Genomic DNA, 25,892 nt, shown 5'->3' on the forward strand with positions numbered 1-25,892 from the left:
TAAACACTAAGGAATATTTAAAAATGCATTAACCTTTGAATATATTGGGCCTTAGAAATAGTATCAGTATGTCACAAATTAAGGAAATTTTAATACATTTAAAATAAAGATATCACTATGAATTTCCTGTGATATCACAGTTAATTTCCTAGTTGAAATAGCGTATACCGAAAATAACATGACTTTCTTTCAATTTCGACAGAAAAGCATATCTCATATTTCAGAGCTTAGGTACATACTCCTAAGTCAAATATAAATATAAATACAAAGCACATTTCAGAGCTTAGGTACATACTCCTAAGTCAAAATTGATTCCCAATTAGTATGACCCAATAATGAGTCAATAAAATGGGGTATTTTTCAACCTTATTACAAGCTTTATTTCTGAACTATTTATATTTGCTTTACTTCTTAAAAAGATGACTTAACATGGCATTATAACTCTCACCAAGAAAATTACCCAAACGTCCTTAAAAACATGGATGCTTACTTCTCTATTTGAAGAGTATTTTGAAATCTATATACTAGACCATCATTATGAATATATGACTTCATATTTCAGATAAAGACAGATTACTATACCTATGTGCAGGTATTTTTCGGTTCCCAACAATCAGGATAACATCACAGAGTTGCTGTTGCTTCAAATAACTTTCCATTTTTCTGAATGTTTGCTCAGCATGGTGCACAGCCTGATAGAATTCTTCAGAGCTACCAGAGTCCATATCACTTTGAGGTGTCAGCAAATGGCTAGTTTCTGACAGTCTGCAAACCACACACAAAAAGCACAAAAAGATGGGGTTTATAAAGTGCCACCAATTGTTCAGAACTACATACAAAATTTAGTTTTAAATTTAAGTTTCTCTCCTAATGTCCATTATTATTAGTATGTCAGAAAACCCATTTGGGGTTAAATGATTTGTTTTAAGAAGCAATAAGTGAATTGTAAATTTTTCTCACTTTAGAGAAATTTAAAAGATAGGTTATCTGTATTTATTAGGAGCTAATAAACTTGAAAACAGTGAGAAATGGTAAATTACAAACATAACCTCCCTAAAATGAATTACTAGTTAAATGTTAATTTAATCAATTTGACATTGAGTTTGACCATTTAAATATATGTTTCTAAATTACTATTCTTGTGAGATTTTAATAAGTGTTTTATATAAGTAGGTGATTTTTACTGCGAGAAATTATATAATGTCATTTGGAAAAAGACTGACAAAAATTTGACAGTAGATTGTTGACTCATATTCTGTACTCAATTCATTAAACAAAAACATACATATATAATTATGTAAAAAACTCAGTTCAGTCGCTCAGTCATGTCTGACTCTTTGCAACCCTATGGACCACAAGCATGCCAGGCCTTCCTGTCCATCACCAACTCCCGGAGTTTACCCAAACTCATGTCCATTGAGTCCGTAATGCCATCCAACCATCTCATCCTCTGCCATCCCCTTCTCCTCTGCCCTCAATCTTTCCCAGCATCAGGGTCTCTTCCAATGAGTCAACTCTTTGCATCAAGTAGCCAAAGTATTATATAACTTCATATAAATTATGACAATTTCTAATTACTACATTAAATAATAAAATTATATGTATATGATGCACAAGCATGCACACACACACACACTATGCATATATATATGTGTGTATGTCAATGAAATAGGGGAATAATTCACTATTATTAAATTAAATTAAATTAAATTAAATTAAACTCCCATATATATAGGGAGTTTCAATTTCAACATCAGTCCTATAAATGAACACCCAGGACTGATCTCCTTTAGGATGGACTGGTTGGATCTCCTTGCAGTCCAAGGGACTCTCAAGAGTCTTCTCCAACAGCATCAATTCTTCAGGCTCAGCTTTCTTTATAGTTCAACTCTCACATCTGTACATGACTACTGGAAAAACCATAGCCTTGATTAGATAGACCTTTGTTAGCAAAGTAATGTCTCTGCTTTTTAATATGCTGTATAGGTTGTTCATAACTTTCCTTCCAAGGAGTAAGTGTCTTTTAATTTCATGACTGTAGGCACCATCTGCAGTGATTTTGGAGCCCCCCAAAATAAAGTCAGCCACTGTTTCCACTGTATCCCCATCCATTTTCCATGAAGTGATGGGACCGGATGCCATGATCTTCGTTTTCTGAATGTTGAGCTTTAAGCCAACTTTTTCACTCTCCGCTTTCACTTTCTTCAAGTGGCTCTTTAGTTTTTCTTCACTTTCTGCAATAACGGTGGTGTCTTCTTCATATCTGAGGTTATTGATAATTCTTCCAGTAATCTTGATTCCAGCTTGTGCTTCATTAAGTTTTAGGATTTCATAAAATCCATGATACTTAATTTTGGCTCTTATATCTAATAATATTATAGGCTACTTCACAATAAAGACATTAAGATACATATTTTATATATAGAACACTCTCAATATACATGCATGATAAGACCAGCAGACTCAATTATGTGCTCTGATAATAAATTCTTAAAAAATGAAACTGTATTAGATGCATAACATTAATAAGGAAATAAATGACATATTTCAAGATAGAAAGTTACATGGAGTATTATACTTCCCATTACAATGCAATAACTTTTTGCTAACTAAACCCCTCACCAGGAACACCAGAAAAAAGTTGCATAAAATATCAAAATAACTACTGGAATATACTTATACCTTCTAAGGCAGCTAGGATCTGAAAGAATAAGATCCTAGAATAAAGATAAACTCATGAAAGTCAGCTCAAAATTACACACAATGTTTTCTTTCCTCCTTAAGTTTTCTACCAACTATAAACAACATCAAGTAGGAGTCTGAGAACCAAAAAGCTAATAACGTGGGAACTAAGCAGAACTTCTGCTGGTACTATGTGGCTTGGTGGAAGAATGGATATTTTCCTCAAAAGTAGCCAGAACTGGAGGGCCATGTGGGACCATAGTGCAGGAAAGTTCAGGTATGGCCACTATTGTGTGCCAGTTTTCCCTTAGTGGTTATTTGCTGATTCCTAAATGTGCTCATCAAGGCTATGGTTTTTCCAGTGGTCATGTATGGATGTGAGAGTTGGACTATAAAGAAAGCTGAGCACTGAAGAATTGATGCTTTTGAACTGTGGTACTGGAGAAGACTCTTGAGTGTCCCTTGGACTGCAAGGAGATCCAACCAGTCCACTCTAAAGGAGATCAGTCCTGGGTGTTCACTGGAAGGACTGATGCTAAAGCTGAAACTCCAGTACTTTGGCCATCTCATGCAGAGTTGACTCATTGGAAAAGACTCTGATGCTGGGAGGGACTGGGGACAGGAGGAGAAGGGGACGACAGAAGATGAAATGGCTGGATGGCATCACTGACTCGATGGACATGAGTTTGAGTAAACTCTGGGAGTTGGTGATGAACAGGGAGGCCTGGTGTGCTGCGATTCATGGAGTTGCAAAGAGTCGGACACGACTGAGCAACTGAACTGAACTTAACTGAAATGTGCTAGGTGAGTAAAAAATAGTTATAGGACATTTAGAAGTTAAACAGAGCTTGAAAGATAGCAATTTGAATTTAAGGGCAAACAAAAACAGGGAACTCGGGCAAATTAATGGACTCTCAACTGAACTTCTGAAGAACTATATCCTAGAAGTCAGAGAAACTGGAAATAGACAAGATAATACAAAAGCTGAAACTTAGATTTGAATCAATGAAATCTCCAATTGAATTAAGTTGATTTTCTAATGTAAATGCCAACAAACAGTCAAAATAAATTCTCACTAGAAAGAGATAACCTTACTTAGGTTTTTTTATTTCTTGTGTATGTGCATACAGCACTTGACATTAAAGAAAAGTAACAAACTTATAAAGAAGTTACAGGGAGAAAAACAAACATTAGAAACAGACCACCAGGTACTACAAATATCTTTAGATTGATGGATCACAGCTAGGTATTTAGTAGATGTGAAAATAATTATCATTAATATTAATATTCTTTAATATAGCAGTGATTTGAAAAAGTAAGTAGAAAATATTTAAACTAAAATAAAAAGACTGTCACTAGAGAATGGAAAAAGAGATCATGTCTTTCAGGTATTTTAATGAGACAAATATAACATTGATACAAAACCTGGGAAGGATGATACAGGGAAGGAATATTAATGGCCATTGTCTCTCTTAAAGATATTTACATAAATTGTAAGAAAATATTAACAACCAAATATAGAAAAGTATGTGAAAGAGAAATGAATAAAAAAAATAAAAGTATGTAATATATGGTTGGTAATGAATCAAAACTAAGTTGGACTTAAAGGAAAACTTTTAATTATATAAACCACCTCATTCATTCATACAGCAAATATCAAATTTTGTTGAATCATTTTGACCTTGAAATTAACAACAAAATCTACTAGTACTACTTCTATTCAACATTTTCCTATAGGGCCTTTCCAGTATAATGTAAAAAAATTAAAAAAAAAAAAAGCCATTTTAGTTAGATAAGAAAAAACATATTTGGTATTATTTCCAGAAGATGTTTTTGTATACATCAAACACCCAAAAGAATATACAGACAAGTTTATGAATCTAAATCCATGAAAATTATGTGTATTCTCTGTTATTTATAATATTTTCCTTTGCAACATGGTTATTTTCATCAGAATTTTCATGTTTTCCTTTAAATATTTATTTTTCATTATTTTTTTCAAAAGTGTTTTACTTATCCTTTTTTTGCATCAATTCCTTTTATTATTATTATTATTATTATTATATTTAATAGCAGTAATAAATATTTAAAATAGTTAATAGAAAAATTGCTATAGTATTTGTCTTCTTTTCACAAGTTTGCAAATTACAACCCCAGAATATGGTATTTTCCAGCATATATTTTAGAAATTCAGGCTTAGGCATATGTGACAAGAATAACGGAATTATTTCAGACATTAACACACTGAACAGAAAAGTCGCAAAATTGCCTGAATGATACATCTTTAAATCAAGAATGAGCATATTATTGACTCTCATTTAACTAAGGAGAATAGAGTCAGAACTGTAAGTTGCCAATTAGATCAAGAATGCCCCTTTAAGACACTGATATTTCTGGTCTGGTATCAGGCTGATAATGACATGAATAAAGTCTAAAAGTCAAGACATTAGAGACAGCCTTGCAAAATGGCTCCAGATAGGTTTCCAGGAAGTTTTGGATAAATTCAGATCCTTATGTTAACTTTCTACAAGTTAAATAATGTACTTAGGGCAGAAAGTTTTACACCTCATTAAGAATTTCATAGCTTGGGAAATGTTATTGGGAAACGATCTAGTATATTTTATTTTCAAGTCACTCAAGTTGTGATGGATGAAATAGTAAATGAGATAGGGGAAAATATAATTTATTTTACTTTCAGTTTTAGAGCATGGTGAGACCATAGACATAAAATGAAACAGGGCATACATAAAATTTGACAAGATCTAGGCAAAGTAAAAAAGCTAACTACTGTCAAGGTAGTCTTTTTTTACATAACCTAGGTACATTAGCAAATGATTATTATAGGAACTTGAGCCTTTTCTGAAGACTTTGAAAATACTTTGAGAATAAGTCTTAAAAGAACAGAGTTAGAAACTAGCCTCAAAAATTATTTTTTCAGAGTTCATCACTGCAGATGGTGATCACAGCCATGAAATTAAAAGACGCTTACTCCTTGGAAGGAAAGTTATGACCAACCTAGACAGCATATTAAAAAGCAGAGGCATTACTTTGCCAACAAAGGTCTGTCTAGGCAAGGCTATGGTTTTTCCAGTGGTCATGTATGGATATGAGTTGGACTGTGAAGAAAGCTGAGCGCCAAAGAATTGATGCTTTTGAACTGTGGTGTTGGAGAAGACTCTTAAGAGTCCCTTGGACTGCAAGGAGATCCAACCAGTCCATTCTAAAGGAGATCAGCCCTGGGTGTTCACAGGAAGGACTGATGCTAAAGCTGAAACTCCTATGCTTTGGCCACCTCATGAGAAGAGTTGACTCATTGGAAGAGACTCTGATGCTAGGAGGGATTGAGGGCAGGAGGAGAAGGGGACAACAGAGGATGGCTGGATGGCATCACCGACTCGATGGACATGAATTTAAGTAAATTCTGGAAGTTGGTGATGGACAGGGAGGCCTGGCGTGCTGCAATTCATGGGGTCGCAAAGAGTCCGACACTACTGAGTGACTGAACTGAGTTGAACTGAACTCATATTCATTCATAGATTTCTGTCCTAAAATTTCTAATGCTTTGTTTTTTCATGTTATATATGAAAACAAGTCACTTTTCCTGAGAAGTTGAATTGTGAGAGAAACATTTATGTTGGTTTGATGCTATTTTCTCCTTATAAAGTCACTGTCACAGTGCTTACACATTTCCTCTTAAATCATTTCCTGATCTCAGACTTGAATAAAGCTTGTTGTTCTTAAATTTTGGCTCAAGATATAAAAAGCAGTTTCAGGATGCTTATTAATATTAAGCTAAAGTTCATTGTATAATGAAGACTTATTATATACCTAGGCTTATTATTTTAATAAATGCAATCTTAAAATTTTAAGATATAGATGTCATATCTCTACAATGTTTTCTATATCTAAAATGCCAGAAAAATCTGACATTGGATTATTGAATTTTATGTCTTCAACCTAAATAAACTTTATAGTCTCTTTCTAATCTGAGAGTCTAACAGCTGTTGTGATATGACATAATAATTTTTATTTTTATTGTTATTTTTCCTTTTATTTTATTCTTATTTATCCAAGAGTATAAAGCCTTTAGCATATGGGATCTAGTTCCCTGACCAGGGATCAAATCTGGGCCCTCTGCATTGGGAGAACAGAGTCTCAGCCACAGAACCACCAGGGAAGTCCCTAAAGCCTCAAGTTTTAAGAAACACAATTTTAAAAGTTTAATATAACTTCTTCCCATTAAAATTTAAACATATTTAAGATTTCCTGAACCTAAAGTATTAAAGCAATAAAAAGAAGAAAAATTATTTTTGACCTTTTGGAAAGAACTATGTCATTAAACAGTGGTGGCTACAGGACTGGAAAAGGTGTTTTCATTCCAATCCCAAAGAAGGGCAACACGAAAGAGTATTCAAACTACCACACAATTACACTCATTTCACATGTTAAGAAAGTAATACTCAAAATTCTCCAAGATAGGTTTCAACAGTATGTGAACTGGGAACTTCCAGATGTACAAGCTGGATTTAGAAAAGGCAGAGGAACTAGAGATAAAATTGCCAACATCTGTTGGATCATAGAAAAAGCAAGGGAATTCCAGGGGGGAAAAAAAAAAACTACCTCTGCTTCATAGACTACACTAAAGCCTTTTACTCTCTCTCTCTCTCTCTCTCTCTCTCTGTATGTGTGTGTGTGTGTGTGTGTGTGTGTGTGTGTATGTATGTTAGTTGCTCAGTAGTGTCCAAATCTTTGAGATCCTGTGGACTGTAGCCCACCAGGTTCCTCTGTCCATGGGATTCTCCAGGCAAGGATAATGAAATGGGTTTCCATTTCCTCCTCCAGTTTGACTTTGTGGACCACAACAAACTGGAAAATTTTTAAAGAGATGGGAATATCAGGGGACTATCAGACCACCTTACCTGCCTCCTAAGAAACCTGTGTGTAGGTCAAGAAGCAAAATTTAGAACCAGACATGGAAAAATAAGCTGGCTCAAAATGCAAAAAGGAGTACATCAAGACTGTATATTGTCACCATGCTTATTTAAAGTATATGCAGAGTATATCAGGCAAAATGCTGGGCTGGATGAATCACAAGATGGAATTAAGATTGTCAGGAGAAACATCAATAATCTCAGATATGCAGATGACACCACCCTTATGGCAGAAAGCGAAAAGGAAGTAAAGAGCCTCTTGATGAAAGTGAAAGAGGTTAGTGAAAAAGCTGGTTTAAAACTCATCATGCAAAAGACCAAGATCATGGCATCTGGTCCCTTCACTTCATGGCATAAAATTGATCTGGCCACAACGGGGAGTTTTTGAAATTCCAAAACTGGTCTTTTTGTGTGTATAATTAGAAGCTAAAAGGTCTGAAACTAAGCAAATAGAGAGGGAAGCCTATTTCAATTGATTTACTGAAGTCTCCCAATGAACTCATGAAACCCAAAAGGTCTGTGAATCAAACATTACTTCACATTCAGAGACTGTTTCTAAGTTCCTTTCTACAAATAAAAATCTGTGCCTCATTCCCTGGACTTGATCACTGGAATGGGAAGATCACCTGGAGAAGGAAATGGCAATCCACTTCAGTATTCTTGTCTGGGAAATCCCATGGACAGAGGATGCTGGAGGGCTATAGTCCATGGGGTGACAGAGGATGAAATGTTTGGATAGCACTGACTTAACCGACCTGAGTTTGAGCAAACTCCAGCAGACAATGAAGGACACAGACCTCATGTACTGTAGTCCACAGGTTTGCAGAGTCAGGCAGGTCTTAGTGACTGAAGAACAACAGATCCCAGTAAATCTTTGCCTTCCTTGAGGCAAAACCTTCTCGGACCTGAAGCCCTAGAAAAAACTGTGTCCCCTTGCCAAGGCATACCCCTAAAGGGGCCTCATAATCCCATGACCAAGTCCCTGTAACACATTAGTCCTTCCCATATACAAACTTCATAATGCAGACAGCCATTTCATTCAAGATCTTCGAGCCATAAACAATATAGTCATACCACATCTCCCTGTGCTCCTCATCCCTCATACTATTTTAAAGTTAATCCTTCCAAACACGTAGTTTTTTATGTGTGTGTTTGATCAATCATGTCTGACTCTTCGCGACCCCATGGGCTGTAGCTCTCCAGGCTCTTCAGTCCATGAAATTCTCCAAGAATACTGAAGTGGGTTGCCATGCCCTCTTCCAGGGGATCTTCCCAACCCAGGGATCGAACCCTGGTCTCCCACACTTCAGGCAGATTCTTTACCATTTGAGCCACCAGGGAAGCCCACAGCTTTTAACAGTTAGGGATTTATGTAGTGCTTTTTTTTTTTTTTTAAACTTTACAATATTGTATTGGTTTTGCCATATATCAAAATGAATCCGCCACAGGTATACATGTGTTCCCCATCCTGAACCCTCCTCCCTCCTCCCTCCCCATACCATCCCTCTGGGTCATCCCAGTGCACCAGCCCCAAGCATCCAGTATTGTGCATCTAACCTGGACTGGCGACTCATTCCATATACATCCAGATAGTCAATACCTGTTTTCCTTTATGTGGGTAAGATGTCAATTTACTTTGTGTCTCAGAGCTTCATGGAAAGCCGCACTTATTTTTCACAGATATTGAACAAAGATTTGACTCAAGTGTATTTTGCTCATGACTCTGCTTCATGCCAATATGTTGACAAACATTTGCTATGTTCTCCCATTGAGGAAGCAAGCCTCAGGGACAACCTACACTTCCTCACTCACCAGCACACTAAAGGCATGAGGTCTTCAGGGATAAACTTCAATTTGTCTAAACTCAAGTAAGACACTGGGCTTTGTTAGGGGCCAAAGAGCTGTCCTGCAGTCACTAAAGAAACCATACTGGGGATACTGATAAAAAAATATTTGTGGAATACAATACTTTTGGAAACCTCCCACAACAGCAGCCAAAATATGTCAGAGGTGTCAGATCTAACCTAGGTATAACTTAGGAAAGCTTAGTCATACTCCTCAAAACCACTTTCTTTGATTCCAGGTCCCTTTGCTAACTGCTAACTGTATTTTATTCAGCTGTCTTCCTCTCAAAGATACAAATATATTCTGGAGACAATTTGCACAAATTCCCAATGCATGGAAGCCTTTTCTTGCAGATGAGTCACTTGGCAGTGACCAAAATATGGTTGGAAAAGATAATTCTTACTTAGGAAATTCCCTTGGAATTACATAGTGTCTAAGGTAGCCATTTCACTGGACAAATTTCAAATGTTGTTTGTGAAATCTGGCATACTATACAGCATTTCCATTGTGCTTATTGCCTCAATTTTCTGGTCTAGTAGAAGAACCAGTGTCATTATCAAAACTCAATTGGTAAAACTCTCTGAGGCTTTCAATCTTTTTTTTTTTTTTTTTGCCTCAATTCCTACCCATTGTTCTATTAAATGTAAGATCTACACATTTTGGAAAACAAATAGTCACCCTTAGAAAAAAATACTAGAAATCCATGATTTTTGGCCCAGGGTTAGATGAGCTCTTCTACTCAAGGGAGATATTTTATATTATTGTTAAATTCTCATTAAGCCTCTAAATAAAAATGAGTACGTGACTGAAAAATCTTTACACAGTGAGCTCCCAGGAAACAATATAAAGTACCACAATTAACAGCCAGGAGACTATGTTTATTGGAAAAGATAGCTTTCAAAGGATGCCTTACAGCTCAGATGGAAGAGATCCTATCAGGTACTTTCAAACAAAGTTGGTATGCTACCAAATATAAAAGTATAACCTTGTAGAATCATATTTCCCCTTTAAAAAAAAAAAAAGGGCTTCCATACCTGAGTGGGCCTCTGAAATACCTGGAGACCTAGAACTGAAACTGATTCTGCAAAAAAAAAAAAAAAAAAAAAAGAAACTGACTCTGATGTGAAGCTGATGGTATGTGATGCAGACAACACTTCCACGACTCTGGACCACTCCAGTAGTCAGCATGGTCCCTGATTAAATCTCTCTCATTACCTTTGTTCATCAGGGAATTGCTATCATCAGGGAATTGCTATATCTTCTTCATTATGTAATATCTGATGATGCATCAGCTTGCCACTCTTCCTTCTTGCTTTCCTTCTTATAGGCAAAATGTTCAATGAATGAAAACTTGCAATGAATTTATGCCTGGAATGAAAGTTTAGAGGACATGGCTCTGGTCTTTTGGTCCTTTGATTTTAACTATGAAAGACCAGATATTTAAAGTTTGGGGACTCCTCAGTGTAGCTATGGATTTATTAATGTTCTTTACCCTACATAGAGTGAGCATCCTTCATTAGTGGTAAGTCTATGAAAACCATAGATCTTGTCTTAACTCTGCTGAGAGTAAGTCTCTGGCTTCAGTTCTTGGTCACTTAATTAATCTGTTTGGCTTAAAATTATTTCACTAACCAGGGCCAGGAGCTATCCTCAGTTCAGTTCAGACACTCAGTTGTGTCTGACTCTGTGACCCCATGGACTGTAGCCTGCCAGGCTCCTCTGTCCATGGGATTCTCCAGGCAAGGATACTGGAGTGGGTTGCCATTCCTTCTCCAGTATTATCATTATATCTCTCAAAATCTATCCAGACCCCATATGCTTGGGAAAATAATGCCACTGGGAAAATAATGCCTGGAAAAATAGTGCCACTGCACTTCCCAAAGTCTAGCTACTGGAGGAAATCTAATAGAAAGTTGGATTCCCATCAGTGCTTCAGATTACTGATTGAATACTGGGATCCTCTTGCTTTGGCTATCTTCAATCATTCTATCATCCCTCTACTATGTCTTATTCAGAATTCATCTACTGTCCCAGAATATCCTATTAATCTACTGTGCTACAGCTGCCTTTTCTTCTTTGTCAAAAGAACCAGATAATACCTAGCAGCCCCCAACAGTTTTCTAGAAATGTTTCTTCCAACAAGACCTGGCAATTACCTGGAAACACTGGATTCAACTTCCAAACACCTACCTTTACCTCACTGTGTAACAATAAAACATATTGTTATGATAAGCCTTTTGTATTCCAACAAACAAGGCTTCTAGGCTACTCAAGTATTAACAGACCATGATTTAATTTCACCTTTAACACCTCCTTTCCCTGTGTTCCACCTTGCGGCTCAGAGGTTAAAGTGTCTGCCTGCAATGCGAGAGACCTGGGTTTGATCCCTGGGTCAGGAAGATCCCCTGGAGAAGAAATGGCAACCCACTCCAGTATTCTTTCCTAGAGAATCCAATGGACGGGGAGTCTGGTGGGCTACAGTCCACAGGGTCACAAAGAGTCGGACACGACTGAGTGACTTCACTTTCCCTGTGTTCCACCTAGCTGTGTCTTTATTTGTAATTGGAAGATTGCCCCCAGGGGATGTCCTCCAGTGGTATATTATTCTGGTTCCCTCCAGAATTTGTGATCTCACTTTGAAATTCTAAGACCCCAAGTAAGCTGTCTTTTTGCCTCTTCATGATTTGTGGTTGTCAGTTAGCAACTTCTTGAATTACTCTAGCCATAGCTGTTCCTTTCTACTTCCTTTCCCAACCATGTCTTGAAGGTATTGTCTGTACACTTTATCTTAATCCCTGACTCCCTGAATGCTACTCAATCTACTGAAATCCTACTTCTCCAACCACCCAAATAATGAAACTGCTTTTGTCAAGGGCATTAGTATGTTTTCTTCTGGCATTATTATTGTTCATTTCTTAATGGTGGAGAGCAGATCAACATACAATTCTGCCCCTGTGTTAAACAATTCAGACCTAAACATAATTTACTTTTCCTCTTCCAAACAAACCTGATATAAAGCATATATTTTTCCAAAAAATATATGGATTAGGCAAAAATAACAGCTCATGGAATAGGACACAGTTACATTTGGAAGATTAAACTGCAGAAAAGAGTTTGCCTACTATGAAGGAGATCTTGGTTCAATCCCTGAGCTGATAAAGATGTCCTGGAGAGGGGAATGGCTATCCACTCCAGTATTCTGACCTGGCGAATTCCATGGACTCCATGGACTGGAGAAAATCATGGTGGGCTACAATCCATGAGGTCACAAAGAGTCAGACAACAATGTTAAGTAACTAACACAACACTAACTTTAAAAAAGTTAACCCCTCCAAATTACCCATCTCTTTTCCCTTTAAGATGCCTACCTACCTGCCAATCTAAAACTATTACATCATAAATTCTGCACACTGCCAAGCAGCTCTCAGTGTTTATTGCCTCCTTGGTTCAAATAACAAATCACACATTATAAGTTCCTATCTGATCTGATACTTCAACTTTTAATACTCTTCAGCTCAATCTTTAATTCTAGGAATACTAATTCTACTTCCTGCTATGTATTAGATTCCTTTCTTCTAAAGCTTTCACACACAATTTTTTTCTTTACCTGAAACTTGCGTAAAACATTGAGATTCTCATGAATAACTTTACTCCTTCAGAGATCAGTTTAAATATCAATTCTTTCTGAAAGATATATTTTAATATTCATAGCTTGTGAGGTTGCAGTTTACCCTGATATGCTAACTATCTAGTATGATTTAAATACACCTCTGGCATATAGATATTTTAGGAATTCATTAACTATTTGGAAATAAATCAGCCATTTTATATTTATTTGTTTCATAGAATGCAAGAATATATTTTTGGTAAAGGCATTTATATCTCAAAAGCCAACAGAAATGCCTGGCAAACAGAAATAGTTGTTAAAATGTTTGAGTAAATTGCTATTGCTAAATTTTCAATAGTTCCAAGTTCAGTAGAAAACAAACAAACAAACAAAAACAAAATATTTGCAACTAGTATTACCAGAATATACTCCCGTGTATTCTCTCATAATGCATTTACGTATGCTGTGAAAATACTAAAAAGTAAACTAAATATAATGTAGTAAGTACTTAAAAAATAATCTAAACAGGTATTTTGATATATTTATTTCAAACAAGAAACCCTGACAAAGACTAGATCTCAGCATTATTGGACTTCCCAGGTGGCACTAGTGGTAAAGAACATGACTGCCAATGCAGGAGACATAAGAGACACAGGTTTTATCCCTGAGTCAGGAAGATCCCTTGGAAAAGGGCAAAACAACTCACCCCAGTATTGTTGCCTGGAGAATTCCCATAGACAAAGGGGCCTGTTGGGCTACAGTCCACAGGGTTGTGCAGACTTGGACATGGCTGAACCAACTGAGAATGCACGCATAATATTTTAATGTCAATGATTAAGAGTAGAACTAAAATGGCAAGATAAATTTGCAAGAAATGTTTTGTTTATCTTGAGAAATTAATTAGCTGTGGTCTTGTGAGAATAATTTCAAAAACATTTCTAAAACAATATTAAAAAAATGACTCATGCATAGTTCTTGGGGAAGGCCTGTAATTAGTAAAAGATTATTTTATTTAAATGACAAAATAACCATTTTAGATCTGCAAATTTAGTATACATTGAAGAAAATGTACATTTATTTATATTGTGTTTTCATTAAGATAATTATTTTAATTTAAAAAAATTTTTTCATGAAAATTTAAAAGTTTGTTATATTCTTCCTTTGTTGCATTTCTTAAATATTTTATATAAAGCACATTTATTTCGATTTTAAAACTATAAATATATTATTACAAATAATTTCAAAGTTCAAAAATTGATAAAATATTCTGACAGTAAAATCAAATCTTGCATATATATTTAACTCCAGAAGTCCTCCACTTAGAGTTAATGTTTTGTTATTTTGAAAAAGAAAAGGGAAAACATTTAAATAAATTCATTTTAAAAAATCAACTTTGTATTTTAATACTAGAGTATGAAACATCATCTTCATATGTTGATATAGAAGAGTAAACTAATGATAAAAATAAATGTCTGGCTATTTTAAACACAATAATTTTAAAATCTTTCAATTATCCCCAGGAGAGAGGCTCAGATGGAGGAAATATAATGGATAAAGTTCAAGCACCATCTGCTACTATTTAGAAACAAGAAAAAAAATGAATATAGTCATTAATTTCTTCTGGATAAACTGTCTCTTATAAGATAATTACAATAGAATTTTAAGTAAGGATTCTTATAAGAAGTGTTGAAACACACACATACACAAGCACACCACACACATTGGTAAGATGGAATAAATAAAAGCAATAACTTAGGAGTCAGGGAAAAGTGAATATATATAAGTGTGTGTCTATGCATTCTGAATCTCTATTTGTCTGTAAAATAGAATTACCATTAATAAACTTTCTCATAGATGTTTGTGTAAATAAATGTGTATATTTAAATTTGCTTAGTCACTTAATCTCTTATTCATATTTCCAAAAAAAAATCTAAATGTGGGAATGTGACCAATAGTGTTTGTGAAATTGAAAGAGTATTTTTGTGAATTAGATGCATATCAGTACAGTGCAGTATGTTGCTTTAAAAATCGTACCTACTTTAAACAATAAATAGATATATAAAACAAAACAAATAATAAATTTGTGGTTTACTTGTTTTAAATTTTTAAATGCCTAGTTCATGCATATATATATATATGTATAATATATTTAAAAAATATATTTTAGATGTGTAAAATCAGACAAAGTGAAATTATATGTTTTAAAGAACATTAAATTCAGTATAAGGAAAATTGTGCTTCAGGCCATGATCTAATGGTTGATGAGTAAATCACATTTAGATTCTGAAAATTTTCAGCACTCAAAAAAGGAAAAATCCAAGAAGATAATTTAGAGAGAAAGATTCATGCAATATGAAATGGTATAAATTCTGAAAGTGCTCTTAATATGAAATGCAGTTGGAAATTGACATGAATGATAAAATAGTGCAAATTCTGCCTTGAGAAGGTACATCACGCACTAAAATTATTACAATAAGATGCTAATTTGTATAGACAGGGATCTGAGAAACATTAATAATAAAATATTCAGAAGGTATCAGGTTAAGGTTGACCTGTATAAAATGAATTTATGTGGTTTCAGAGGATTCAGAAGAGTGGCTGCAACATCAATTATGGGCTAAAGGAAAACTGAAGTAACAGAAATCCTAGAATCTGTAATGTCAACATTTCTCAGTCATACTAAAGAAGAAAGAAAAATACTTATGAACATATAATTCTGTATTATTTTATCTTATTTATATCATTCCACTGTGCTTATGTGTGCATGTATGCCACTTTACTTCAGTTGTGTCTGACTCTTTGCAACCTTATGGAGCCCACTAGGCTCCTCTGTCCATGGGGTTCTTCAGGCAAGAATATTGGAGTTGGTTGCCATGCCCTCTTCTAGGGTATCTTCCTGACCCAGGGATTGAATCTGCATCTCTTATGCCTCCTGCTTTGGGAGTCAGGTTCTTTACCACTAGCACCACCTGGGAAGCCCAGGTAGCATACTTTGTATGGATTCGTATATGGAATGATACAGGAGATCTATTATGGCCAACTTATTTAGCCATAACTATTGTATGTCCTAGTGAATATCCCTTCACCATCAAGAAATTTACTGGCACAGAGATGAATAGCATACTTTTAAAGCTCTCTGGAATGGAAACTATAGATTCTGATGATACAAATTGTAGTCAATGACAGTACCTATGAATACAACAAAATATGGTTGTTTCGTCTTTATCCAGTTGTCCAATCAAGCTTGCCACCTGTTTTGGTAAATACAGTTTTATCAGAACATAGCCACATCTGTTAGATCATGTGTTCTCTACGGCTACTTTCTTGCCACAGCAGCAAATCAATTAGTTGCTACAGAGACCATGGAGCCAAAAATTTTTACTATCTAGTCTTTTATACAAAAAAAAAAAAAAAAAATTTGACTAGTGATCAAGGGAATGAAATTGTGAATAGTAGATTTTAGTTATCTAGAAACGTCTCTGGGGTGGGGGGTGGGGGGGATATATATATATATATTAGAAGGTACTTGTGTGAAATGGATAGTCCATCCACCAAATTTTTATTTGGTCTATTTAATCAGGAAAAAAAAGTGATTTATTTTGTGAGAAATCTGAGTTAAATTATCATGGCAGGATTTTTATGTCTTCTCCCTAAGTTATGAGAAAGTCAGTTCCTAGGCAGGTTGATAAGTCCGGGGACCCCGAGGAGAAGAAAGGGGTCTGGGGCTCTTGAAGATACAAAAGGGGTCTGGAATTCTCAAGAAGGAGGGAAGGGTAAATGTTTTCTTGTCTACATTCCTTAGTCTTAAAGCACATAAAACGTTTTTTTCTTTAAGCCCAGAGCTGATGGTTATACAAGGAAACAACTCTGTGATTAGGATTATATAGCAACAATGTATCCTGCTTGAGAACAGTTTCTCCTTCTTGAAAACCTGACTAATCCTGTTACCTTAAAATGTATATTATGGGAGTGGGTCTGGTAAAATCTTTCTGTTGTTAGTTAAAATCCTGTTATCTTAAAAACGTCTTCCCTGGTGGCTCAGAAGGTAAAGCGTCTGCCTACAATGCTGGAGACTTGGGTTCAATTCCCTGGGTTGGGAAGATCTTCTGGAGAAGGAAACGGCAACCCACTCTAGTACCCTTGCCTGGAAAATTCCATGGATGGAGGAACATAGTAAGCTATGGTCCATGGGGTCACAAAGAGTTGGACACGATTGAGTGAGTTCACTTGATCTTAAAATGTACATTGTGGGGGTGGGTCTAGTAAGATCTTTACAACCTTGAGACATTCTTTTGACTTATTGTAATAACCAGTTAAAAAAAGCATATAACTCATTTTCTAAGACTAGCAAGGGGAGGGGCACTCTTCGTCCCCTTTCTGATGTCTATCTCAGAAGTTTTCTCTGCCCCTTTTTATACTTTAGTAAAACTCTGCTACACTAAAACTCTTGAGTGATCAAGCCAGGTCCCTGGTCCTGAAGCTAAATCTTCTTCAGAGATCACGAATCCAACATCTTTCACCATAAGCTATCATCTTGGGGGCTTGTCCGGGATATTCAGGACAAGATAAGAACACTCTATGTGTTCAGAGAGAAATAGCCTCTCTGTTTTCTCAGTATACACATTTTTCTGCTTTACTTTACTAACTCTTCTGTGTGCCTGTGTGAATGAAGGACATACTCTGCATGAAGCAAGTGATGAGCCCTGCTTTGCAGTTCTGCAGTGTCTCGTGGTAATGACTGAAGGTAGCCTCCAAAAGGGGAGCTTTGTCAGGGCTTTAAACCAACCTGTCAGTGCCAAGAGACACCCAAGGTCCCTGCGAGGGGAGCAATCAGAAATGAGCTAGCGTGTGGGCCAAACTTTCCTATCTTGGTCAGCTTTTCCTGGTCTCTTTGATGATTTAATAATTATGTGGAGAATTAGAACTACTAACATAATCTGTCAGATCATAGACTTTCGAGGGACTTGTGATTCATGCCATTAACTATGTACTTTTACTTAGACCCCAAGTTTGGTACAGACTTTCTAGGATCATGTTTAAGAACTAAGTGGAACTGGTGAGTCCTTGCCATAGCTGTGCCTCCAAACTATATGAAAGTGTTGATAGTGAGGGTGAGGTGTTTAAGAACATAGGGCAGGAATCCCAGTTTGGGAGTACAGTGGGCTACTTCCTTGGGAGTACTAGCTCTTAGCGGACTAGATAAAGCTCTCCAGTGTTTTACTGATGTGGCAATGACTCATCACTTCTACTGCAGTCAGGACTGTACTCAGGAATGTCAATGGGCACATGGAAGACTGATGCTTTCCCCAGTAGTACTAGCTTGGGAAATTTTCTGGAAAACTAGTCTAGCAAATTAAACAAAGGTCGTGTGGTATGAACTAGAAATCAATTTGGAATGCCATCAGGTGTACTCCTGGTGCATCTCCATCCCTCCTTGGTGGTAGAACCAGGAGGCACAAGTAAGGCACCTGTGTCAGTAAGGAGCAGACTAAGTCCGACCAGGGAAGGAAAGCTTTGGTGGAAAGTCTGTCTACATTCCCATCTAGAGCAATAAGGGATGCCTCTGATAGAAAGAAGCCATAGCTGTTGATGCCACATTTTTCTCTCTTACAGATGTGAGCCAGAAGTTCCAGAACCACTCCTTTAAAGTGTGTTTCAAAACTGTGACAAGTTTGATCCCCCAAATTTAAAAAAGACAAGTCTGATCTTTGTGATACTGAATGGCCACAGTATCCTTTGGAAGGCGGGGAATGCTGGCCTTTTGAAGGGTCTCTTAAGGGTCTCTGAATTGTGATACTATTTTACAAACTAGACCCATTCTGTAGAAGACAAGGGAAATGGGTAGAAGTGCCATGTGTTGCTCTTTATCTCTCTGTGAGACATGCCAGACTTATGTCCTAAGGGTTCAGACTTGGGTGTGAAAACTTCAGCTCCCTCCTGTCCTCTTACTTTGCCCCTGTATCTGTGGCTCCCAATTGAACAGGCTGAGAATCAGGGCACCCTTCCAGGAAGGGTTGTTTCAGTTTTCATAAAAATTCAAACAGTACTAATTGCGGTCAAGACTATTTATAGGATCCAAAAAGTACATAGAAGCCTTTATGGAGCTAACTTTACTTTATGAGCTTACTTGGAGAGATGTAATGTATGTCTTGAGACAGTCACTGACCCCTGACTCAAAAAGCTTTAGTTTGAGGGGAAGCTACAACTTTTGGAGACAAATTGCTTGAATGTGAGACAAAGGGAAAGAGGGAACATGAAATAGCCCTCCTTCCTACTGGGAGCCAAGCAGTTCCCATAATGGTGCCAGACTGAGATGATAACACAGCTAAAAGAAGGTGGAATCAGAGCCACTTTGCGGGATGTATTTTTCAAAGACTCAAGTGAGCACATGCTAAGATTTTAAGCTATGCTAAGTTGACTGACAGAACAGGAAGAGAAGGAAACCCCTGGTTAACTCCTAGATAGACTACGAGAGGCTGTCTGCAAGTTTAGTGACATTGATCCCAAAAATATGGAGAGAAATGTTCTTTAAAGATATATTTCACACTCAGTCACCTCCAGATATCTGTCATAAGTTATAAAAACAGGCATTTGGGCCAAATCAGTCTTTAAAAAACTGTTACAGCAAACTCAGATGGTATATTATGGTGGAGAATACGAGGAGGAAAATAGGAGGAAAAAAGAACCAGGCAGCCAATAATGGCTGTTAGATCTGCTCTGAAACAGCCTGAGGAATAATGCCCAGAGGAACCAAGGTGAAAAGGGATGGACTTCTTATTGCTGTGGGAAGGCAGGACATCTCAAGCAGGATTGCCCTCAAGCATCTACTCCAACCTCAGCTTACTCTCTAGCCAGTAAGGAAAAAAAAAAAAAAAAAAAAATCCAGTCTGCAAAGGACCATACTAGAGAAGAGAGTGCCTCCAAGATGCAGGCCCCATGGGTCAGACTTTCAAGACAATCCAAATGGTAGGTGCCCAGGGGTCCTTACACAAGCTCATATCCTAATTATACCTGAGGAATCCTGAGTATTAATAACTGTGGCAGTGGGGTGGGGTGGGTGAAGGAGGGGTATGGGCAATCAGTTGATTTTCTTTTGGATCAGCGTGGGGACAAATTTCTCTATGCTCACTGAAGCTCCTGGTCCACTTCCCTCCCAATCCACTACTGTAATGGGCTGTCTGGATGAGTCAAATGCTATTATTTCAGTCATCCTTTAAGTGGCAACTGGGACTCTGTACTATTTTCTCACAATGTTCTAATCATGCCAGAGACTCCCTCACCCGTTCTGGGGAGGGATATAGTGAAGAAGATACAGGCCTCTGATTTCACGAATATGGAACCCACTATTTTTAATAGCACAAAATGTAAATCCTACAGTGTGGGCTGATGAAAAACTGGGTTGAACACAAAGTGCTGTTCCTTATCAAGCTCAAAGACCCTCACCTATTTCCACATCAAAGCCCGAGGTTAAGGAATGGATAAAACCCATCATTGAAAATTTAAAGGAACAAGGACTATTAATTCCCTGTAACAGTCCATACAACACTCCTATATTGGGTGTAAAGAAGTCAAATGATAAAGGGAGACTAATTCAAAATATATGAATAATAAGTGCCTAATCTTTATACATTATTATCTGAAATTCCTGAATGAGACATATATTTTTCATTCATTGACTTGAAGGATACTTTCTAGAGTTAAACCTATACTAAATCATCCTCTGTCTATGACATGAGGATTCTTGGGCATTACAGGCTATTTCTCCTTTGGGTTCCGGGTTATGGGGAATTGCATGGTTTTTTACATAAATTTACAACTGAGACATAGCAAACTGACAATCTGGCATGGTCCCCAGATACTCAAAAGGCTTTTAAGTCTCTTCAAACTGCTACCCTGCAAGCTCAAACTCTGAGCTTGCCCACAGGATCAGAGTTTAGTTACTCACTTTAAAAATGCTATGGTCACATTAAGTTCAGTCGCTTAAGTGGTGTCCGACTCTTAGCTGCCCCATGAATCGCAGCACGCCAGGCCTCCCATACATCACCAACTCCTGGAGTCTACCCAAACTCACGTCCATTGAGTCGGTGATGCCATCCAACCATCTCATCCTCTGTCATCCCCTTCTCCTCCTGCCCTCAATCTTTCCCAGCATCAGGGTCTTTTCCAATGAGCCAACTCTTTGCATCAGGTGCCAAAGAACTGAAGTTTCAGTTTCAACATCAGTCCTTCCAATGAACACTCAGGATTGATCTCCTTTAGGATGGACTGGTTGGATCTCCTTGCAGTCCAAGGGACTCTCAAGAGTCTTCTCCAACTCCACAGTTCAAAACCATCAATTCTTTGGCACTCAGCTTTCTTTATAGTCCAACTCTCACATCCATAAATGACCACTGGAAAAACCATAGCCTTGACTAGATGGACCTTTTTTGACAAAGTAATATCTCTGCTTTTGAATATGCTGTCTAGGATGGTCACAACTTTCCTTCAAAGGAGTAAGCACCTTTTGATTTCATGACTGCAATCACCATCTGCAGTGATTTTGGAGCCCCCCAAAAATAGAGTCAGCCACTGTTCCACTGTTTCCCCATCTATTTCCCATGAAGTGGTGGCACCAGAGGCCATGATCTTAGTTTTCTGAATGTTGAGTTTTAAGCCAATGTTTTCACTCTCCTCTTTCACTTTCATCAAGAGGCTTTTTAGTTCCTCTTCACTTTCTGCCATAAGGGTGGTGTTATCTGCATATCTGAGGTTATTGATATTTCTCCTAGCAATCGTGATTCCAGCTTGTGCTTCTTCTAGCCCAGCATTTCTCATGATGCATACTGCATATAAGTTAAATAAGCAGGGTGACAATATACAGCCTTGATGTACTCCTTTTCCTATTTGGAACCAGTCTGTTGTTCCATGTCCAGTTCTAACTGTTGTGTCTCAACCTGCATACAGGTGTCTCAAGAGGCAGGTCAGGTGGTCTGATATTCCCATCTCTTTCAGAATTTTCCACGGTTTATTGTGATCCACACAGTCTTTGGCATAGTATATAAAGCAAAAATAGATTTATGCACTGGTACTAGTTTACACATACTTATTATAACTTTAACTTGGGATCTACTTTTAAGGACACTTGGCAAGCCACTCCAGCACTGTTGCCTAGAAAATTCCATGGATAGAGGAGCCTCATGGGCTACAGTCCACAGGGTCACAAAGAGTCGGACATGTCAGAGCGATTTCACAAATGTCCCATATGTGGTGTATGTGAGAAGTTTTAAACCATTATTCTAAACAGGAATTTATTACCCAGTTTTTGTTAATGGAAATGGAATTCCATAAATAAGAGGCTGGGAATAGAAAAAGTTTAGAAATGGTGAAACAAGTACTTGTATAGATCTGACAGATAGGAAAATGTCAGATCAGAAAATAAATAAAGACTCCCATGACAAATGACAATATAAAAACATTTGACTAACCAGTGAAATAACCTCTGATTCCCTGGTGGCTCAGATGGTATAGAATTTTCCTGCCATGAAGGAGACCCAGGTTTGATCCTCGAGCCAGAGAGATCCCCTGGAAAAGGAAATGGCCACCCACTCCAGTATTCTTGCCTGGAGAATTCCACGGACAGAGGAGCATGGGAATGAAATGCTAAGCATCCAAAATTATGTTGCTTTAACTTTTGTCCTGGCCTTTTTGGATCACAGAAAAGCACTTAGAAGGTTACATTTTGGCTGTATAGTAATTGTGTTTTCATTTGAGGATATTAAAATTGATTGCTTTTTATCTTGTCAAGTTCATGTTTTCCTTGTTTTATTATTATCTTGTTGATTATATAATGCAATTAATAACATTAATATTTATTTCAGAGTCACATCATTATGTATACCAAGACCTTATAAGACATATTCAAAATTACCCAATTGCTCTTAAGGAAAAAATATCTCAGTGATAATAGCTCTGTTAAAATATTATAATTGTTTTCCACTTTTCATTTCTCAGATAATTTTATTGTATGAAATAAAATAATGTGCTGGGGCAAGCAAAATAAAAGCTACTATAGTAGCTAAAATACTGTTAATTAAAAAACACTATCTTTGATAATCACTTTGATAATTACATGTATAATTAAAATTACTGCAAATAACTTTTACTTTATTATTTTCTGCATAGACATATATTTCAAATATATTCAAGTAAGAAAGAAAAGATAGTGAATGCAATGTCTTAGAATATAATTTCTTGCTGTGCATGTTTTTAAAGAGTAATAATGTAATTGCAAAATTCTTTGAAGGTGAGAGGCTTATCTATGCTTTTGGAGAAGGAAATGGCAACCTATTCCAGTACTCTTGCCTAAAGAATTCCATGGACAGAGGAGCCTGGTGGGCTGCTGTCCATGGGGTCGCACAGAGTTGGACATGACTGAAGCGACTTAGCATGCATGCATCTATACTTTAATGTATCTGCAATGTATCTTCCTGAAGAAGTTACAAAATTCATTACTAAATCTATATATATCATATAATGTCCTATGCATATTTTTAATATTTTTGAGAAAATCAATCCAGAGAGATATTCTGCATACAGATATATCAAATAACTGAAGCTAGAAATTCAGTTGAGCTCATTTTTTTCAAACATGGGAAATAAAAGTGTTGATGTCTATGCTATGGAAAAATATGTGTCTATCCTGCAGAATAATGCAAAATGCTAACAAATGGACTAAACACAATTGTAGAAAAGTGACTTTAAGAATACATATAAATTAAATTAGATTCTTGCTAAACAGACTTAGGGCAATATAAATATTTATTTCTAAAATAAATAACCAAAATGATTTCAGTAATTTAGAATACAAATTCTAAATAGAATTTGAGAATTAGAGACTTTGCCTGAGCAACAGTTAAAAATACAGAATTATTTACTGAAGTTTAAATTTATTGACACAAATATAAATATTCTAAAAAGCAATTCATTTTAGATAAAAGCTGATTAATCTACTATTAGTCATATGTAACATTTAAACAAATTATGTTTTAGTGATTAAAAACAAATGTTTTATTATAATTTGACTAAAGTATTTTACATTTTATATGAAAGAATACCTGAAAATAGCAAGGAAATTTATAGAAAAGAATAATAATTAATGAAGCATTGCTTTATTGGCATCAATATAGTCTCCAAAGGTGTTCCAGTAAAATCAGCTTAGTATTGACATTTATTAGTAAGAAACAGTAGAAATCCATAAATATATGCCGATGTTTACTGAAAGTGAAAGTGTTAGTTCCTCAGTTGTGTCTGACTCTTTGTGACCTCATGGACTGTAGCCCACCAGGCTCCTCTGTCCATTTAATTCTCCAGGTAAAAATATAGGAGTGGGTTGCCATTTCCTTCTCCAGGAGAATCTTCACAACCCAGGGATCAAATTTGGGTCTCCTGCATTTCAGGCAGATTTTTTACTATCTGAGCCAACTGGGAAAGTCATTTTTATGATTTGATTCCCTTATATACATGATTTTGTCATTTTCTCTCTATTCTAGCTTCTCATCTGACTATGCCTCAGACTATTTTAATTGCTATAAATATATTTTATACAGTGTGCATATCACCCTATTCTTTTTCAAAACTTCCTTGGCTAACTATAGATGAGCTGGAAAATCAGCTTAATTCTATAATAAAGTATGGTAGAATGTTAGAATTGCCATCAGTACACTATTAAACTTTCTAAAACACTCAAAGTGAAGTCGCTCAGTTGTGTCCAACTCTTTGCGACCACATGTACTGTAGCTTACCAGGCTCCTCTGTCCATGGGATTTTCCAGGCAATAGGACTGGAGTGGATTGCCATTTCCTTCTCCAGGGGATCTTCCCAACCCAGGGATTGAACCCGGATCTCTTGCATTGTAGACAGACGCTTTACCATCTGAGCCACCCGGGAAGCCCCAAACACTCAAAGATATGCATAAATAAGGGTACATACAGAATAGAGCAGAAATAATTACAGTATTTTGCAGTTTCCCTTTTCTACATCTATGGCTCTCAAGCTATATGCAATGCAGAATGGTCAACAGATCCACTCATTGTCAACAGAATTCTCAGGTATTTATGATGGTTTTAAAATGAGAGTTGAAAAAGTATTAAATTCTGGAATGGCTAAGGTTCATTCACAAAATAAATACAGAAGTAAACTAAAAATTTTCATAATTTAAACCCCGATTGTCACTCAGAATTTACCATATGCTGATGTTTCCCACATCAATAATTACAATTTCTCTTGCAGAATTTCATGGTATTAATACTTCCTGGTTCCTGCTTATGGGTATTCCTATCAGTGAAATAACTCATATTTCTATCTATCTACCATATATATTTGCACATCGTTTGAGTCTTAGTTCAAAGCTCATCATTTTCTTAAAGACTCTCCTGAATCTCCAAAAACACTGTGGACCACACCTTAAGCATTTCTACTTGATCACATACAAATACCTAGTATTGAACTTCAGTTATTTTGTGTACAGATTAAAAAAAAAAAAAAAGTTTTTCTTTTTTTTTTTCCATTTTTTTTTAAATTTTATTTTATTTTTAAACTTTACAAAATTGTATTAGTTTTGCCAAATATCAAAATGAATCCACCACAGGTATACATGTGTTACCCATCCTGAACCCTCCTCCCTCCTCCCTCCCCATACCATCCCTCTGGGTCGTCCCAGTGCGCTAGCCCCAAGCATCCAGTATCGTGCATTGAAAAAAGTTTTTCAAACATTCAGTACAGTTCAGTCACTCAGCTGTCCGACTCTTTGCGACTCCATGAATTGCAGCACGCCAGGCCTCCCTGTCCAT

The 25,892-nt window shown here is 36.5% G+C and overlaps 1 protein-coding gene across 2 annotated transcripts in view; it reads right to left on the bottom strand.

Annotated features, from left to right (window-relative positions):
* The window catches only part of KLHL1 (kelch like family member 1), a 518,247-nt gene that overhangs the window by 323,004 nt on the left and 169,351 nt on the right, over positions 1-25,892 (bottom strand). Inside the window, exon 2 of one of the 2 annotated variants that reach the window (XM_055542626.1) lies at positions 583-765. The exons of the other annotated variant lie outside the window; for it this stretch is intronic. Coding sequence (XP_055398601.1) covers positions 583-765 — 183 coding nt within the window. The remainder of the gene's footprint in view (positions 1-582; positions 766-25,892) is intronic. 2 annotated transcript variants of the gene reach the window in all.

The sequence above is a fragment of the Bubalus kerabau genome, chromosome 12 (assembly GCF_029407905.1).
Source record: "Bubalus kerabau isolate K-KA32 ecotype Philippines breed swamp buffalo chromosome 12, PCC_UOA_SB_1v2, whole genome shotgun sequence".
Classification (NCBI taxonomy): Eukaryota; Metazoa; Chordata; class Mammalia; order Artiodactyla; family Bovidae; genus Bubalus; species Bubalus kerabau.